General features: G+C 36.6%; 3 protein-coding genes across 7 annotated transcripts in view; all 3 read left to right on the top strand.

The window, feature by feature from the left end:
- Positions 1 to 10,314: 10,314 nt before the first annotated feature.
- LOC123869157 lies at positions 10,315 to 12,638 on the top strand. Its single transcript, XM_045911924.1, has 2 exons — positions 10,315 to 10,558; positions 11,266 to 12,638. Exon 2 carries the CDS (start codon positions 11,271 to 11,273, stop codon positions 12,606 to 12,608), a length of 1,338 nt encoding a protein of 445 aa, XP_045767880.1. The 5' UTR covers positions 10,315 to 10,558; positions 11,266 to 11,270; the 3' UTR covers positions 12,609 to 12,638.
- Positions 12,639 to 13,611: 973 nt separating this feature from the next.
- LOC123869160 (transcriptional regulator ATRX homolog) lies at positions 13,612 to 16,632 on the top strand. Of its 4 annotated transcripts, none has more exons than XM_045911930.1 (6): positions 13,614 to 13,756; positions 14,507 to 14,558; positions 14,729 to 14,803; positions 14,989 to 15,144; positions 16,397 to 16,459; positions 16,540 to 16,632. In XM_045911930.1, the coding sequence occupies exons 1-6, from the start codon at positions 13,706 to 13,708 to the stop codon at positions 16,590 to 16,592; spliced, it is 450 nt and encodes a 149-aa protein (XP_045767886.1). In that variant the 5' UTR covers positions 13,614 to 13,705; the 3' UTR covers positions 16,593 to 16,632. The 4 variants fall into 4 exon arrangements, with proteins under 4 accessions (XP_045767888.1, XP_045767889.1, XP_045767886.1 ...); XM_045911931.1 differs by having other exon boundaries at positions 13,615 to 13,756; positions 14,998 to 15,144; XM_045911932.1 differs by lacking the exon at positions 14,729 to 14,803 and having other exon boundaries at positions 13,612 to 13,756.
- Positions 16,633 to 17,354: 722 nt separating this feature from the next.
- Positions 17,355 to 18,141, top strand: part of LOC123869153 (autophagy-related protein 16) — a 231,213-nt gene continuing 230,426 nt past the window's right edge. For both annotated transcript variants that reach the window (XM_045911917.1, XM_045911916.1), the window contains exons 1-2: positions 17,355 to 17,708; positions 17,971 to 18,081. In XM_045911917.1, coding sequence (XP_045767873.1) covers positions 17,615 to 17,708; positions 17,971 to 18,081 — 205 coding nt within the window. In that variant the 5' untranslated portion in view covers positions 17,355 to 17,614. The remainder of the gene's footprint in view (positions 17,709 to 17,970; positions 18,082 to 18,141) is intronic.

The raw sequence follows: 18,141 nt of genomic DNA, 5'->3' as shown, positions 1-18,141 counted from the left end.
TTTCCAACCAGGTCTAAAATGCATAGGTGGCTGACTCTGAGGTGGTCTAAAATGTATAGGCTGCTGCCAAGATGGCCCAGGCATAGCGAAACCTTGTGACCTTGAAGGACCTGTGTAATTTGACACGGAAAATTTATGTCCAAAATTTCCTTCATTTCGCTGTTGTATATATAGGGTGTTAAGTTCCTCTTGTACAAATTCGAGGGCTTTTTCCATTGACACTGGCCGCATGCACCGTATCCTTGAGCCTAGCGGGTCTTTTAGACCACGTAAATAACACTGCAGGGTTAACTTTTGGTAAAGTTGCCGTTTAGCCTCTATTGTGGTAGGTACGGATTCATGTAGGGAAATGTAGGTCATAATTGTGCTAAACAGGTTTTGGCACTTTTCGTAAAATTCTTGCGGGGTGCTAGAGCCTTGTGTCTGTAGAGACAAATCATTGTATAAAGCGGTCTCATCGCGATGGTCTGCGAAATTATTAATAAGGGCATTTCGTATGCCATTCCAACTATCTGGGATACCGTTTGCATTAATTAACCTAGCCGCGGAACCCGTCACTTTATTTAATATTCCACTAATTAATGCCGAATTTTGTAACTCATGTCCCGGACTAATGTCAAAATGGGCAATCACTAATTGGTCACACAAATTTATAAACCGTGTTAACACATGAGGATTTCCGTCAAATTCGGGTAAAAATCTAATAGATTTATAGATAGTATCTAAATCGTTTGATGCCATGTCTTCTAAGTTCCTAGATTCGTCTACGGCTCTTGACCTATTAACCGACCCTACGAAACTACGTCCTGACCTTGGATGAAAAATCTTGACGAATAAAAATTAAACTAACACACACAAAAAATACACTCAAAAAACTTTTATAAAAAAGCACTCAATAAAACATTACTTCCCTAAAGTTCACGTAAAATTATATTAAATAGGTCTATAGATTTTGTATAAACCTAAATTATAAAATTTTAGGAATAAGGACGATATATATAAATGAGGATACAATAAACGAACGATTAAAAAAAATCAATAAAAAAATTAAACACAATACCTCTTTTTCTTGTTAGTCGGAAAAGGATAGGTAAAAGGAACTTGAACGATTCAAGTACTTACCGCATCGCCGATCTATTTCTTTCCACGAATCGAAGTTTAGATTCTCCACTACACTGCGGCCTCCGAATGGTAGGTTCTCAGGATAAGTTGTTCTCCGTCACAGTTGTCCGATACAGCTACAGGTACAGCTTATCCTACCCCGTCACTGCGCCAGTAATGTTTAGGGTCGCAGGAGGTGGATGGAAGAAAACTAGTCGGCGATAATATCCTTATAATAATTATATTCAAAGTTACATTTAAATGAAAAGACTAAAAACTAGTGCTTATCTCTAAGGATGAGAATATTCTAACTTAATATTACGATTCCCACATCGCGCGGGTTCTGGTATTACGCCGCGTCAGCTATACGGGTCGTATTCGTACGTGGGAATGGGAATGCATGTTGCGCTGGCTCACTATGTATCAGCCGCTGGCTTCGCCTGCGTAACAACTTTGCAAATATTTGTTTTATTGAGAGCACTTCCGTTCCAAAATAGGGTCGATGGGTACCTATTTCTTATTTTAACCAGAAAATATCCTTCCTTTCCCATAAACTTTCTCTTAGGATTGTACAAATTGGGTTTTAAAAACAAAAGCATAATATACTTACCTAGGTGTGGGTATTTTGCCTTGCATGACAAAATTATATTTGGTATTAAACATGATATCAGCTGTATTAGAACAACAGCTGATTGGTTAAACTTAACTATAACTGTACTAGGTACTATGCTATAGAATCACACTAATATTATAAAGGCGAAAGTTTGTATGTGTGTGTGTGTGTGTGTGTGTGTGTATGTTTGTTACTCCTTCACGCAAAAACTACTGGACGGATTTGGCTGAAATTTAGAATGGAGATAGATAATATCTTGGATTAGCACATAGGCTACTTTTTATCCCGGAAAATCAAAGAGTTCCCACGAGATTTCGAAAAACCTAAATCCACGCGGGCGAAGTCGCGGGCATCGGCTAGTAGAATAATAGTTAACATTGCAATTATGTTTGTGATGTGATGAATGATGATATTAATGTATCTATGGGTTAATGTGAACTCACAGCCACACAATATGGTATATGACATAATATAATTTTATTAATGCTTCTCTTTATTTAATAACTTTACTTTTTTACTAATTTTATTTTATTAGTCAAAATCTTATAATAGGTACAAATAGGTACTTTAGATAGAATACCTAGCAACGCTGGCAATCGCTGACCTTTCGACAGATTACAGATACGATTGATTTACTTAATTATGTCTGGTAAAAATCAAAGCGGAATTTATAACTGCGAGTATCTATATAAAACTAGATATAGGTACATAGGTGTAAGGTAGATAAAACAAAAACTAATCCTGTAGGGGAATTCCAAAACCCGGGAACTAAATTACTTCTTATTAAGTATAAAGATTTCACTTCTGATGCCTGTATTACGAAGGTAGAACAATGAGTCGCTTTTAATCTAACTTTCTTTTTGTTCTCGCGTAGCAAAGAAAAGCTCTACGCACACAGTGAAATAACATGACGTTCTTTAGTTAATTAGTAAGTGATTCTGTTGTGGCGAGATAATGCAAACGCTTGCGAAGCCATCGCTTGAATATAAAAAGATTTTATAGACTTAAAATAAGTTAGGTAAGTTAGTTAAATAAGAACAAGTAATGAAGTAATTGCCCATCTGCGTTTGTATGGAGAAAGTACCGGCTTGTGCGCTTTTCACAATAGCTGTGTCACAAAATACCACAATAAGTGCTGTATGGACCTAAAAACACAATATAGCGGCTAATTAAATAGGGGCTTGTAGCTCCAGCTCATTCCTTATGCATTCAGCGCGTCTTAATGCCTTCATTAGGTACCAGTTTAAAGTATTAAGCAAACTTGGAAGCTGGAAAACGTCTCACTCAGGTTTGTCAAGGCGGTCGCGCGCATTTACTGAAATACGAGACAAGTTATGTTTTATGTATCTGAAGTGAAGCTAAATAATAAAGTATTTAAGCACTGTCCAGTGATCCAAATGTTTAACTAAGTACTTCTTGGTGTTTTAAGTGGTTTAATTTTAACTAAGAAAAAAATCTCTAAGTAAGAGCTACCTGGGCTAGCTGGCAGGTCTAGTTTATAGACATGGAAATCTTAAAAGTTTGTCCATCTAATTAGTGTAAGTAGACAAAATCTAAGCCGTACCTATGCGGTAAAGTTAAACTTTTTTAATAATTATTGTTATTTAGATTTAGATTTTTCTTAAATCTCATACTTCACCGCCCAGCCAGTAGATCTTGCCTTTACGTAAGAATTTCCCTGCAGGGGTTGAAATTTTATAATTTCTAAATCTCTGGTCTGGTCTAGAGAGAGACTTCGGACGTGCCTAGTTAACACCCTACCGGCCAGGCCGTGCCGCCAAGCTTTTTAGCGTTCCGTTACGATGCCGTTTTGAAACCAAAGCGGTATGGATTTAATAACTGCCATACCACTTCCAGATTAGCCCACTTCCATCTTAGACTGCATCATCACTTACCACCAGGTGAGATTGCAGTCAAGGGCTAACTTGTATCTGAATTAAAAAAAAAAAATCTAAGCCTTAGGTACGTTTTCTTCGTCATAAGACCAACATTTTAGGTAAATTCGAGGGCGGGATAGCGAGAGTAGTCTTCAATGTCCTATTTAATCAGTCAACACAAAAGTAGCAATATAAAATTGTAAAAGTAGTTTTTCTCAACGTATAATTAATTATTATTATATAATATCAACCGCTCTTAGTGCATGAGAATCGTTTCTGTAACATCGAATAAAAAATTTTTCGGATTTTCTTGGGCGTGGTGCTGCATATTAAGGACACCTAGGTACCTACTGCTAAATATTAGCATTGATTTACGATACTTACGAGTATAATTATTAAGGCAAGTACTAATTAAACTTGGTTCAACCTTTTCCAATTATTTTTCTTTTGCATTGTATTAAGTGTGCATTTCGAAGAGCAATCGATCACGGTGGACACTGGCTAGGTACTTCGTTACAGAGGTACTATTCCATGTAGAATCCGTTTCATTTTATTTCTTGATATGTATATCTATTGAATTCATTTGTAACCCTACCTAAAGAGCTAGAGTAGAGTTCTTCGTCTTTCATTTGGTCTTATCTACTCTTATTAATGTTATTAATTAAGTATGTGGATCCGATTATTTTCCTCTATTTATTAATAGGGCTGATATGCGAGCTTGAGTCACTCAACGGTAGACAATACAATTTGCTCGGAGTTTTTTACGTGATCAAATCCGAACTGAGTAGATCCGTAGAATAATTAAAGTAGCCCACATTATCCCAATCAATTCTGAAGCTGAAGTGGCCAATGGCCATTATATTGGTTCATTTTTATGGCTAGAGCACAGTTTACGATAGTTGAAACTTGTAACAAACCGCCAAGGTTTTACCCATGGGTTTTACCTGTCAAATGTACAACGTAATGAAATGACCATGGATGTACCATGTAAGCATTATTTCTTTTTAAATGACTAGTACTAAGTATGTGACATGGTCATGCATGGGCCGTGGCGACAGCAGCGTAGCAAAGAGTTTTAAAATATTATTATAATACTAGCTGACGCCCGAGACTTCGTCCGCGTGGATTTAGGTTTTTCGAAATCCACGCGGTTTGGTTTTCCGGGATAAAAAAGCCTATGTGCTAATCCAGGATATTACACACACACACACACACACACACACACACACACACACACACACACACACACACACACACACACACACACACACACACACACACACTTTCGCCTTTATAATATTAGTGTGATTTTTGAATCTTTGATTTCACAGCACCCCTAGTGCTCAAATACCTAATATTTGACAGATGTCGATTCAGAATCAAAGCGAGAGCTGCCTCAGTCTGGTTCACTCTGGCCAGAGTAAGTCCGCAGTAGACAGTATGAGGGGGTACGCTTCCACGCCTGTCATTGACGGATGCGGCTGCACCGTGATCGTTATTGGAGCGGACATTCCATCAATAGCCTTGCGCTTAACGAGTTCCGACGCTCCAGTCGATTTCACTTTATTTGCAAAAAACTGTGCCGAATCAATCTCTGCGTTGTTACTACGAAGGTAGCGAGCGCATTGATTAAATGTTTTACTCAATTAATATTTCAAAGCAAAGTCAAGTTTTTCCTGTTATTACTTAAAATAATAAATTCAAAAGTGTGTAAGTATGAAGTTTTCAATTGTTTGAAGAAGCTCACTTGGGAATATCTGTCCACCTAAAAGGAGGGTTTTCTAACTATGCGCTTTCCGGTGCCAGCTAGGCAACCACCTTGGGAACCCATCACAACTGGAATAATGTGTTTATTCTTAACATTGTAATCCTAAAGATGGTGAGAAAGTCACAATGCATAAAATTATACATCCACATAAATAACAATGATATAAAACGATCACTTGGCATAAAGATATAGGCTTCGTCTAGTGAGCCAAACGATCGAATCTTGGCAATGATATTACGGTGTCAGTTGTCTGGTGCCCTACTTTTTTAAGAAAAGTAGGTATTTGAACAAATGCCTAATGTCCCGGCCACATTAACGGCCAACGACGCGATTTTAACGGCGTTTCCCATTAAACGTAGATGAAGCCACGATCAACGTACAACTTATTACAATGCCGTTTGGCGTTAGACGATTTTAACCCCAATTCAATTGGTATTAGACCTTATCCGTTCAACTGTGGTCATTCTGTTTAACGCGTTGATTATCGCGATAATTATGTCATTGTTGGGGATTGACGTTAACCCTAATGTAGCTGCAACATTATAAATCACACTAATATTATAAAGGAAAAATATTAATAAATAATATTATAATGATAAGTAGGTAGGTACTTAACTACATAATATTTAATTGATAATTATTGGATGATATTAATTATTGTTAAAATATTTCAATTAAAAACAAGGTCTCTAAAGATGGTTTCTCTTGGTTCTGGACAACTTCTGTAGTTCAGTAAGATTTGGTACCTACTATCTAAGTAGGTACTTACATGACGCGACGCTAGGAATTTCAAAAAATTCCAAACCATTTTTTCTGTACAAAATCAAACAAAACATGCTCGCTGCACTCGTGCGTTGTGAGCACTGTTGGTTGGCTGTTTAACATTAAATCATGATTTATTATCTTACTATCAGATTGAAAGGCATAATTTTGAAAACTGAAACGATTTGGTAAAGACTCTGATAAAAACTACGGCCTCGACAACACTAACTACATTGTTTTACAAAAAAAACAGGCCTACTGCGAGGTATGAATTAGATTTAATAAACTAATGTAAACTTATCAAGAAAAATAAAATGAAGTCTCCAACTAGCACAGTTTTTTAAAAATCAGAAATAAACCTTTAAAAACAAAAAGAATTTTGCGTTCCAAATAAAAGAGATTCGTTATCAATTGAGACAGTAGATAAATTAAGTAAAAAGCTACCTACTTTATATTTTACATGCTGGATTAAAGACTGGTCTTTCTCTCCGCTCCGACGCGCAGCGATCTAATCTTTAATCTTAAATCATAACCCTTCTTTTGCTGCAGTCGGGTAGAAAAGTAAATTATATTTCTTTTGAAGCTACGGAGCCCTCCCACCGAAATGCGAATCAGACGGTGCCAAAGTGTTGCCAAGTGTGAGTATAACGCGCATTATAGCAGCTAGCTTAATAGTCTAGGTAAGTTCAATAACTTTTCAACTCGGTCAACTACGAGCCGGACTCGCAAACTAAGGGTTCCTTACTGTCGTACAAGATATACCTAACACCTTTATGTAAAACTCTGCAAGTTAAAAGTGTAAATTGAAAATTTATAACACCCCCGACAAGTGAAGGTTACCGTAACTAGAAAAGAGCTGATACCTTTCAAACGGCTGAACTGATTTTCTTGGATTATAGCTAAGACCACTCTCGATCAAGCTACCTTTCAAACAAAAAAAAAACTAAATTAAAATCGGTTCATTAGTTTAGGAGCTACGATGCCACAGACAGACACAGATACACAAATACACACGTCAAACTTACAACACCCCTCTTTTTGGATCGGGGGTTAATAAACGGTCTGCGCCATCTACACAGTATATTATGATTTAGTGACTTAAATTTTTCGTGGACACGTTTAAAATAATTTTTGTGTGATATAACCACAAAATTCACGGTTTTTTTTCCTTTATTTGTGCTATAAGACCTACCTACCTGCCAAATTTCATGATTCTAGGTCAACAGGAAGTACCCTATAGGTTTTCTTGACAGACACGACAGACGGACAGACAGACAGTCAACAAAGTAATCATAAACGGGTTCCGTTTTTCTTTTGAGTTACGGAACCCTTAAAAGGAACCGCGTAGTGAAAGGTACCTAACATTAGCAGACAAAGAAAGTGACGATAGGTTTTATTATCACTTCCTGAAAGGGGAGCCGTGAACCTTCACCAAAAATGCTACAGGACAATTTTATATTGCAGCAAAACATTTAGTTGGAAACATTCCAAAAAGGGCGATAGCAATTGAAGTTGACGATGACAAAAATTGAAAGATTGTTTTGACAATGTTACCTACTAGTTAGGTACATAGGTTAGGTTACCCTAACAGTACCTACTAAATGGTACTAACCATGTACTAACCACAGCTACTAACGAACTCGTACTTGCTCGTACTGTACCTTCATCCAAGTCTCCCGATGTCAATTGTCAATATGTATTGCAAGATTGCAAGATGCACCCAGTACCTATTTTCGATGAATTGTCAGGGACTGGTCTTCGATTTAATTAGGTACAGTAGGAGTGGGTAACATTGGTCTATACCACCACAAAATATGTCTCAAACATATTTTATGGATTTTGGTGTACCTCCAAAGGTTACTGAACCATTTACAATACGAAAGTAATTTATTGACTAAGAAAAGGTGTGGGAAAGAGTAGAATGAAAAAAAACTTGAGTGCTTTAGAATGCTATTATATTTTTTTAAGCATCATTTACTGGACAACCGCAAAAATGGTACCAAACAATACTTGCTTTGTTGCACATTAAATTAAATGTAATTTTATTGGACATTTTTCAAGGGTTTTTAAAATATAAATAATTTAATTTTAAAATATGGGCAAACTATTTTAATATTTACCAAATAAACAGCCATAAATTGATGCTGGCGTATAATGAAACGTACATTCCTTCACTATAACACCATTACAAATCACACAAAAATAAACCTTATGCACTAGAAAATAAAGCAGACTACGCAATAGTACCAACATGACAAGTAAAGGCAGGGGCGGTCCGTACAATAGGTAAAACTACGCAGGTCTGTACTCTGTGGCGATGTTTTGACAAATGTCAGATTGCCGTTGTCAATCTTCATTATTCATTCGCTTGCGTACGCTAATTAATTACTGTGTATCTGTAAGACATCCGAAAAATCGTTCATACGAATCTCTCGCAGTTTTGATATTTCTTTATAAACAATAAATTACCGAACTATTTGCTTGTCTATAACATTGACCAACGACCACAGAGTAATCACTAATCATTGACATTGACAACTGACACTAGACAGTTGTCACATGAAGACTGAACAGTGACAATTCAACTTGAACAGACTAAATATGGTCGTTGAACGTCAAAAATAATCGATTTTCATGGTTTTTTAAAAATTAATAGGTATCTCGAGAACCCCATATTTTTGGGAAACAAAAAATATACTAAAAATTAAAGAAAAAATATATGTTCCAATAAGCCATATTTCGTTGCTTAACGCTCTAATTTATTTTTGGTACCAACCCTCTATAGAAAGCTGCGGTTGTCCTTTCATTAATTATTTAGTGCAGTGCATTAAATGAAGTAAGCTTTTATATGAGAGGATTTATTTTTACATCCAAGTTATGGAAGTATTAATATTTAAACTTTTATTTGCAACGAAAAGTGTTGGTTCATGTCACTACAATATTTTTATAAATGTTGACAATGCAATATTTCTTCGGTCTCAAAAGGGCTAGAGTAAAGCCCTGTAAAGCCAGTTGAAAAAAAACACCCGCCTTGTACCAAAGAGTATGGTACCTATTAATCACTACCTTTCAATAGATATAATATTACTCTGACGTATGCACGATCTATGACTCTGACTCTGGCATGACTGGTGATTCACATGCTTGCAACAAACAGCAAACAACAAGCACAGTTTGAAATCGAACGACAAATGTAGGCAAGCTTAAGCAAGCACCCATCCTCACGCTTGCCAGTGTTTGCCACAATTCACAAGCATCAAGCGTGTTCTTAAGGTGAAAGCGACGGGCCTGCCTGCGAAATTCAAATTTTATTTGGTTTTTCGCAATTTGTAAACTAATACGACAATGTAGGCGTATGGTATTTTACTTGCGTCAATGGCAGTCTCATTCTCACAGGTTTATTTATAAATCTTTACTTAAAAAGGTCAACTAATACCACAAGTATTAGTTTACAAATTGCGAAAAACCAAATAAAATTTGAATTTCGCGGGCAGGTCCGTCTCATGCTCCTTAAGAACGCGCCTCCCGCACCTCACGCTTGTGGCAAACAATAGCAAGCTCGGCAAACACCAAGAGTAAATTTATACGCATGTTTGGCTTTAGTTTGGCTTGCAGCCAATCGGATCAATCGACAAGAAACAAGACAAGCGTGAGGATGGGTGCTTGCTTAAGCTTGCCTACATATTTTGTCGTTCGATTTCAAACTGTGCTTGTTGTTCGCCACAGACGGTGTCCATACTTGTATAGTTTCCATTACTTGTTACAAATAACTACAAACTTGACATTGGCTAATCTTTGTAAAGCCAGACGAGAAAGAAAAAAAGAAAGAGTTTTTTTTCTCTCTCTTGTCTGGCTTTACACAGATTAGCCAATGTCATGTTTGTAGTTATTTAAAAGTTAGGGAAACTATATACACACGCGCGGTGCCCCCTTAGAGCGCTTTCCCATGTCAGTTCCAGCACCAAAAACACCAGTAAAACACAAAAACCAACCACTTCTAGCAAAAAAAAAAACACTCCAAAAAGGCACCGCACGCGCGCCAGCAGACGCCACACAGACAAACTGCAAAGAGTATATAATCTTTTTTTTTTTTTTGATCACTACATGTGTGGCACAGCGTACTTATGTGTGGTAACTGGTAGATTATGTCTTTGGATTATGTCTAATACCTAATCTGTGGATTATGTTTTATTATATTCTATGTTGTATTATCATAATTATATCTCTATGATTGTGACAAATAAATAATAATACAAAAAACAAAACGGAATTCATTCGGAATAAAATATCAGACTACATACTAAAGCTACATATTAAAGATATCTAGATCAAGATACTGGGTAGATACCTAGTCTCTAGACTAGTATATTAGAGATCTGTGATACCTAACCTTCTGTTCTAAGATCTGTTACCGGGTTACTGAATCTTGCGACTTAGGTACGTACCTATTATTACTACTAATAGTACTATTACATTAATTTTACCTTGATAAACGATTTCTTCTATACGATGTTGAATAATTGACACATCGTTCGAAAAATCGATAGACGTTGGCGTTCCAAGTTGCTGGAATGGCGACCTCGCACCGCAAAATGCAGCCTTAAAAGACCTTGCACTAGGTGAACAGACACAAAGAATAGGGACCCACTGAATTCAGGCAGTGCAAAACCATAGCAGGTAGAAGTCTGCAATCGACTTGATTTTAGGCATACAGATAGTTGAAAGGACCGAGAGTTACTAAGGCTACTTTTTATCCCGGAAAATCAAAGAGTTCCCCATGGGATTTTTAAAACTTCAATCCATGTGGATGAGATTGCGGGCATCAGCTAGTAGGTAAATAAAGCCGGAAACAGCAGCATTGGAAGACTCCCCACTAGGTGGACGGATGACATCAGACAAGGCGCAGGGAACCGCTGGATTCACATGGCGCAAGACCGTGGCGTGTGGAAGTCCCTTCAAGAGTCCTATGTTCAGCAGTAAACATCTATTGGTTGATGATGAGGTACTTGAAATTCTAGATTCTTCTCAGTGATAGCCTTTTATGAAGAAATCAGAATTCGAATCTAGAACTTACCATATTTCTCTAAATAAAATATGAATATGTTACTACTATAGCTATGATTTTGTTACTTCTTTGTTTTCAGTTAACATGGACGGCAGAGCTGCCTGCACAAGTTACGCCACTCCCTGCATTAGCTATAGTGTACCAGACACAGCTAGCAAGAAAATAAGAACTGTAGATCAACAAGTGAAGTCAATATTGAGAACAGTTATAGAAAGGTGTAAAAAAGAAAAAAGCAGTAATTGTTTACAAGTGCCAATAGAAGATTGCTACGAAAGAGTATCTTTTTATACAGCATTGCCAAAAATGTTTGTTTACCATGTTATAGATGATAACCCATATAGAGAAGATGTTTTTGATGATGATGACCACATCATACTAATGGAATGCATCAACATATTCCTAGCTAGCAAATTAAGTCTAAGGATTAAGGATCTGTATGAAAAATTTTTGAAACATAGGAAAACTACTAACCACAATGCTCAATATACTCCAGACTTGCAAACCTTTGAAAAAAAAATATTATTCAACTTTGGTTATACATATAAAAAAAATTTGATAGGTCCACCTTTAATTCTTATTGAAGATCCAAAACTTAAATTTGACAGATATAATTATTTGTATAAAATAAAGGATTTTAGAGAAAAAAAATTAAACATTTATTACATTGATGAGAAATATATTTTAAAACTTCCTTTTAAGGACCCAGTTAAAGATCAGATAAGCAGTCATTTGAAATGCGAGGGTTTAATTTTTTTCCACATAATATCATTGGATGGCTATGAAAATGGTATATATGTTTCTCAGGAAGGTGTGGAGAACCATGGAGAGATTTTCAAAAAATGGATGTTGGATATAGTGCTCTACAGTATAAAACCGGGTAGCGTTATTGTAATGGCAAATAATTATATACATGGATCACTTCCTAAAAATTCTATAACAAGATATCATTCAAAAAAATGCATGCTGCAATGGTTGAGGGACAATGATATTCCCTGTGACCCTAATATGAAGAAACCTAGAATTTATGAGTTAATTGAAAAATGCACTCTCAATAGTAAAGATTATGATATTGATCGGGTTTTCAAGTGTCACGGTCATCATGTGCTGCGACTACCAAACAATTTTCCATCATTGAATCCTACATATTTTTTGTGGGATTATATAAACAATCTATCAAATTTCAAAAGTCTTACAATGGAAAAAAATGTGGAAGTTTTGAGAGACACCTTAGTAAAATACATATCAAACATTGATAAACAAATGTGGTCAATATTTTTTAACAGCACCTTTAAAATTGAAAACCAGATTTTTGAAATAGATTTGGTAACTGAAGATCTCTTAGAAAATAATTGTGAATTAGATGAAAAGTGTTTCTTTGAGGCCTCATCAAATTTTAATATTAAAGAATTTTTAGAAGAATAATGTAATAATAAATCGTTATCTGAAATCACACTAATATTTTTTTATTTACCTCATCATCATCATCAATAACCGATAGATGTCCACTGCTGGACAGAAGTCTCTTGTAGAGACTTCTGCACGCCACAGTCTTGCGCCACGTGAATCCAGCGGCCCCCTGCGCGTTGTCTGTTGTCCTTCCACCTAGTCACTAGTGTGGGGTCTTTCAATGCTGCGCTTTCCGGCTATATTTAACTATGCTAATCTAATACTTTTTTAACCCCGACCCAAACAGAGGGGTGTTATAAGTTTGACGTGTGTATCTGTCTGTGGCATCGTAGCTCCTAAACTAATGAACTGATTTTAATTTAGTATTTTGTTTGAAAGGTGGCTTGATCGAGAGTATTCTTATCTATAATCCAAGAAAATCGGTTCAGCCGTTTCAAAATTATCAGCTCTTTTCTAGTTACTGTAACCTTCACTTGTCGGGGGTGTTATAAATTTTTAATTTGCACTTGTTATTGAATGATATACTTATAATGGGCTGTTACACTATCAATACTGGTATCGCGATTCTTGGATCGCAAGATTTCAAGATCCTGTCAATAGTCAATACCACCAATGGATCTCGATATCGCGTATCGCGTCATAATATTGATAGTGTAGGTAACTGCAGGGTTCATCAAAGTGTAACCTTCACTTCCTTCTTATAATTCTTGCAGTATCACCTGGTGGTAAGAAACGATGCAGTCTGATCCTACTAATATAAACGCGATAGTTTGTATGTATGGATGAATGTTTGTAACTCTTTCACGCAAAAACTACTGGATGGATTTGGCTGAAAGGTCACTGGTTTGGGAGTGCTACGACCACCCTAGTCGGGATGGTTCTAGCTATATTTGTTAGATTTCTGTTCAGGCTTTTTTGGATCTGGTGATGGAATAGCGCAATAGGTAATAAAATATGTAGGTAGGTATATACCTGCCTACATATTTGATTGCCTTTGATTAAAATCAAGGCGTGCCATTGCAAATAGGTAAGTAGGTAAACTGTATGCCTACCAATCGAGCTACGAGAAAAGCATTTTCTTTTCATTTAGGTATGAACCTTTAGTTTTCGTCATGTATTGGTCTATGAGCAAAATACAGAAAACAGGAGCACTTTTTATCATGGTAAGCATGTAAAATCACAATAAAAACTTAATTAATATTATGACCTTCGTCCGCGGCTTTGCCCGCGTGGATTTAGGTTTTCAAAAATTCCGTTGAAACTTGATTTTTCAGGACAAAAAATAGCATATCCGTATAGTAGCCCGTCCCCGGTATGCAAGGTATCTCTGCACTTACCAAATTTCGAAAAACCTTTAAACGTAGGTATGATTCTTTGAAAATCCCGTGGGATCACCACTATTTAGGAATAGGTACAATTCCTCACAACTTATACCTAACCGACAGGTTCTAAATCGTATCAGTTTTAGTAGTCAGGTCTACAGCATCAGAATTGAGGAGTTGGAATTCAAACTTTTTATATGAAAATGGCAAGAAGTTTCTCTATCGATTAAAAAAATAATACGGAAATCGGTTCAGAAATCTCGGGAGTCGGGATTTCGGTGTACCTAAACTAGGTAGGTAGAAAAATAACTCCTTTTTTGAAAGTTGGTTAAAAAGTAGACTCTATGTTACTCCGTGCTTAATCCTCTACTTGTCTGTGGAAGTCCCATCAAATTAATAGGTTCATCTGTTCTGAAGATTAGCTCGTTCAAACAGACAGACAAAAAAATTAAAAACGTGTGATTCAGTTATGGTAGGTACAGTTCAAAGTTCAATATGTGAGGTAGGTACTTAGTTTTTTCGAAATTACAGACACTTTTATTTAGGTATTAGTACTTAGTTACCTATAGATTGTACTTACCTGTTTCACAGATTTTTCTATCTTGGGTCACTGCTTTTGATGAGGCTAAAGATGATAAAACTCGTAAGTAGAAAAGGTACCTAACTAACTAGGTAGGTACACTCTTTTGCGTTTTCGTTCATTAACTAAGGTAGGCAGACGTACCTATGTACTTTTAACTTATAGCAAACTTGTTGGTACTTACCTAAACTACAACCTAGTTACTTAGTTAGGTGCCTCTTTATTTTTTTCAGTAACTCTTAAATTAGGGTTCGATCTAACGCGAGAGAAAAATAAAGCTCCATCACTTCGGATAAGAAACTTTGAAGGTAAGTAATAGTTCGCGACAAGCCGATATGGCAATCGGGAATTAGGCGGAGGGACGCCACGCACACCCGCTCAGTGCCCGCGCTATGCACCGGTTAGTGCGGGACTGCGAGGCAGCCCCACCCCGATTGCCATCTCAACCTGTCGCGTACTATACCTACTCTACTTAAAGGAATTATTTTCGAAGTGTTTCCAGAGTTCAATGGAGAAAAATTTAAAGAAGAGAATAAAAGAAAAAGAGCCGAGTCGTCCAATGAGAGCGATGAGCCAGCTAAAGATAAAGTTGCTTCTGAAGATAAGGAACCAAAAGACAGTGATGAATCAGAAGATGTTGATACATCCGGTTAGAACTACCTATCTACTTACTAAGTAGTTACCTTTTTTTTCGTGAGAAAAACCGTCATGGATGCCACCGGCCACGGAGGAGCCCAGTGGTTATGCTTATGTCGGACTCCTATTCCGACTAAAAACCTCATGAGATTCCATCCCACTGGTGACGATGGAGCAAATTGACCGACAACTCCTCGTTACTCCACCAGCGGGTAGGTATCCGCACCACTACGTGCCCTCAAACACCATTACAGGCATGCTAGAACCACAGCACGCTAACCAACTTGAGGACTATACTGTGAGCTACGGACCGCCCCGTGTTTATCATCAGATCTTCTTAGAGGCCAAGGCTCACGGGGAGGGCGATTCCCTCTCCACGTTCCCCATCCTCAATATCTCAGGCGAGCAAAGCTCGCCTTCCCTATGAGTGCGTCCACTGCGCCCTCTGGGCTCCTAGAGACGCGCGGACGAAGACCTCCAAATACCTTTAGAGTTTAGAGTCTAAAGGTATTTGGGGGTCTATATACCTATTGACCTTTAGAGTCTAAAGGTATTAGGGGGACTCCAAGATTTTGCATTTGTCTGATTTCATTTCCATAAATCACCTTTTGAAGATGTTGCTGTGGTAGAATGGACTAAAATCAGTCTTTCAAAGCCTTCCCTTAAAATGGAGATTATGATCTTCGCGTGAACCAAACTATAAATCACTGGCTCAAGACTGTCGGTGAAATTTTTCGCATGAATAATATTACCTAACTATCATAGATAATTGTCATTCATATAATTACCTAAATAAGGCAAAATAAAAACCTATCAGTTTTTTTCTGGCCCTTGATAACATTTTTCAGCAGTATTCGGAACTTAAAAATCGGTTCAGCCGTTTGAAAGTTATCAGCTCTTTTCTAGTTACTGTAACCTTCACTTTTCGGGGGTGTTATAAATTTTTAATTTACACCTGTTACCCTAAAATAGGTAGTTTTACCGCGGCTTCGTTTGATTTAGTTTTTACTTGCCGACCCTTGCTTTAGACGTTAGACCCAGACATTGGTTAGAAGGGTGTACAAATAATGGTTGGTCTGGGTCGCTATAATGGGTAGACGCGGCGACCTATGGAGGAATAGGTTAGGTTAGCCTGGTCTGCTGACTTTTAATAGTAACTAGGTATAATTATTACTGGTCTACAACATATTGTAATGATATTGTATCTAGTTAAAGAATCTCGTGCCATTCTATGAGTTCTTTACGAGTTATTATTATCTTTCTAGGTTCTGTCGATAGTCAACGTTTGAGCACGAAAGGTATATCGCCTGATGAATTTGAACCTGAACGTAAGTGGTGTCATTTGTGGAAAATGTAGTCACTTAAGCTACCTAACTAGGTAACTAGTATATTTCGATTTTTTTTGCAGGTAGTCCCAGTTTTCACGGACGAATTAACAGCAAAAGCTCGGATTCAGAGTAGGACTAAGTAGGTAGTTACCTGAAATAAATAATTTAATTTAACTACAATCAAGTTTATTTTCCATGCTGATAATTAATAAACCCTTCACTAACCTACCTAGATAAGTAGGTACGTGCCTACCGTACCTACCGTAGTAACGTAGTAGGTTATTTTACATACCTATATGTACGAGTACAATATTTTGTGGAAGAGGCATATTAGGTATCATAAAGGTATGGAGCCCAAAACAGTACCTACTTAGAAGTACATGTCGGCAGCGCTGTCATTTTACCCGACTGCGGCAAAGCTAACAGGAAGGGTTATGATTTATAGCAGTCTAGGTATGTATGTATGTATGTATCCAGATTCTGTAAGTTCAGAACTCGGTAAGTTACTTAGGTACCGAATCGAGTGTTCTGAATCGCCCTGCTGGTACCTACTTAAATGGTACCTGGCGTAAGAAGAGCTTTTGTATTTGAATTTGATGATGAACACTAAACCAAAAAGCACACTAAACAATAATAATATCGTTATTCTTCTTTTCTTGTTTGGTTGCTTTTTGTAGTAGTTACCAGACCAACACAATGCACTTCGTCAGTCACAGCACAAAAACCTAGAATTTCAGTTATAGTTAACTAGATTCTTTATAAACGTCCATGTATACTTTACTCTATGATCTAGAATCATAGAGTAAAGTACAACTGTCAAACTCAAACCTACCTACTGTCACGTCAAATGTCAGTTTGAAGCATGAAGTTTGATTTGAAGTTTGAACATTTTGAATTTGACAAAACAAAAGTTTATATTTACGAGTGGCGTGAGAAAAAAAAAATTCTCAACGATTTAGTAGTATTTAAATCAATATTAGATTTATATGCGTTGTTTTTAGTAAATTAGTTTTTACTGTCACAAGTTATATTACATGGTGTTAAGTCGATCTAGTCTTGTAGAAATTGACATGACATTGTGATTGTTTTGATATAAGAACTTTCGAAAAATATTCTAATTACTAACTCATGTTGTAATATACTTACGGATTTACGATGGAAGGTGGAGATTGGAGAAATAATATTATAAGTCAGCTACAGGCTCGAAATAAGCGAGAAACGAGTTCTTTTCAAGATATCATAGCCTTTCGTAAGTAACATAACCTATAGCTCATTCCCCTTTGTCTTTATTAATTGTCATTTTTATATAGATGTAATATAATGTTAATTTATGATTATAGAATAATTAAAGTAAAATGTTTACTTGGTTAATTACCGTCGTCTTCCACAGCGATAAGGAACACCGTGATTGATAGAACTGTTTATTTTGATTTTAAATGTGAGCCAACTAAGTTTTAAACTTTGAGAAACTTATATTAAATAACTAATTAATAAAGTTTTATGATTTTCAGAAAGCAGACTCTTTGATAATGTTAATACACTGAAAAATGAAAACTTACAGCTCACATTATTGAATGAAAGAATTAGATTTTCCAGTACAGAAAGTGTATTGAACAGTGGAGGTTAGTATTTGGTTTTATAAGTATGTTTATAAGTTTTCATAATGTAGGTGCCAATTCTAT

Source organism: Maniola jurtina, chromosome 10 (assembly GCF_905333055.1).
Source record: "Maniola jurtina chromosome 10, ilManJurt1.1, whole genome shotgun sequence".
NCBI lineage: Eukaryota > Metazoa > Arthropoda > Insecta > Lepidoptera > Nymphalidae > Maniola > Maniola jurtina.
The sequence above is the reverse complement of the archived record's forward strand: the minus strand, read 5'-3'. Positions and strand labels throughout refer to the sequence as shown.

What these genes read in the sequence shown, in the direction of transcription:
- LOC123869157 (XM_045911924.1), top strand. Translation starts at nt 11,271, where the DNA reads ATGGACGGCAGAGCTGCCTGCACAAGTTACGCCACTCCCTGCATTAGC.
- LOC123869160 (XM_045911930.1), top strand. Translation starts at nt 13,706, where the DNA reads ATGTATTGGTCTATGAGCAAAATACAGAAAACAGGAGCACTTTTTATC. An exon ending in AGAAGATGTTGATACATCCG is followed by an intron (nt 15,145 to 16,396) that starts GTTAGAACTACC and finishes TTATCTTTCTAG; the next exon opens with GTTCTGTCGATAGTCAACGT. An exon ending in TGATGAATTTGAACCTGAAC is followed by an intron (nt 16,460 to 16,539) that starts GTAAGTGGTGTC and finishes TTTTTTTTGCAG; the next exon opens with GTAGTCCCAGTTTTCACGGA.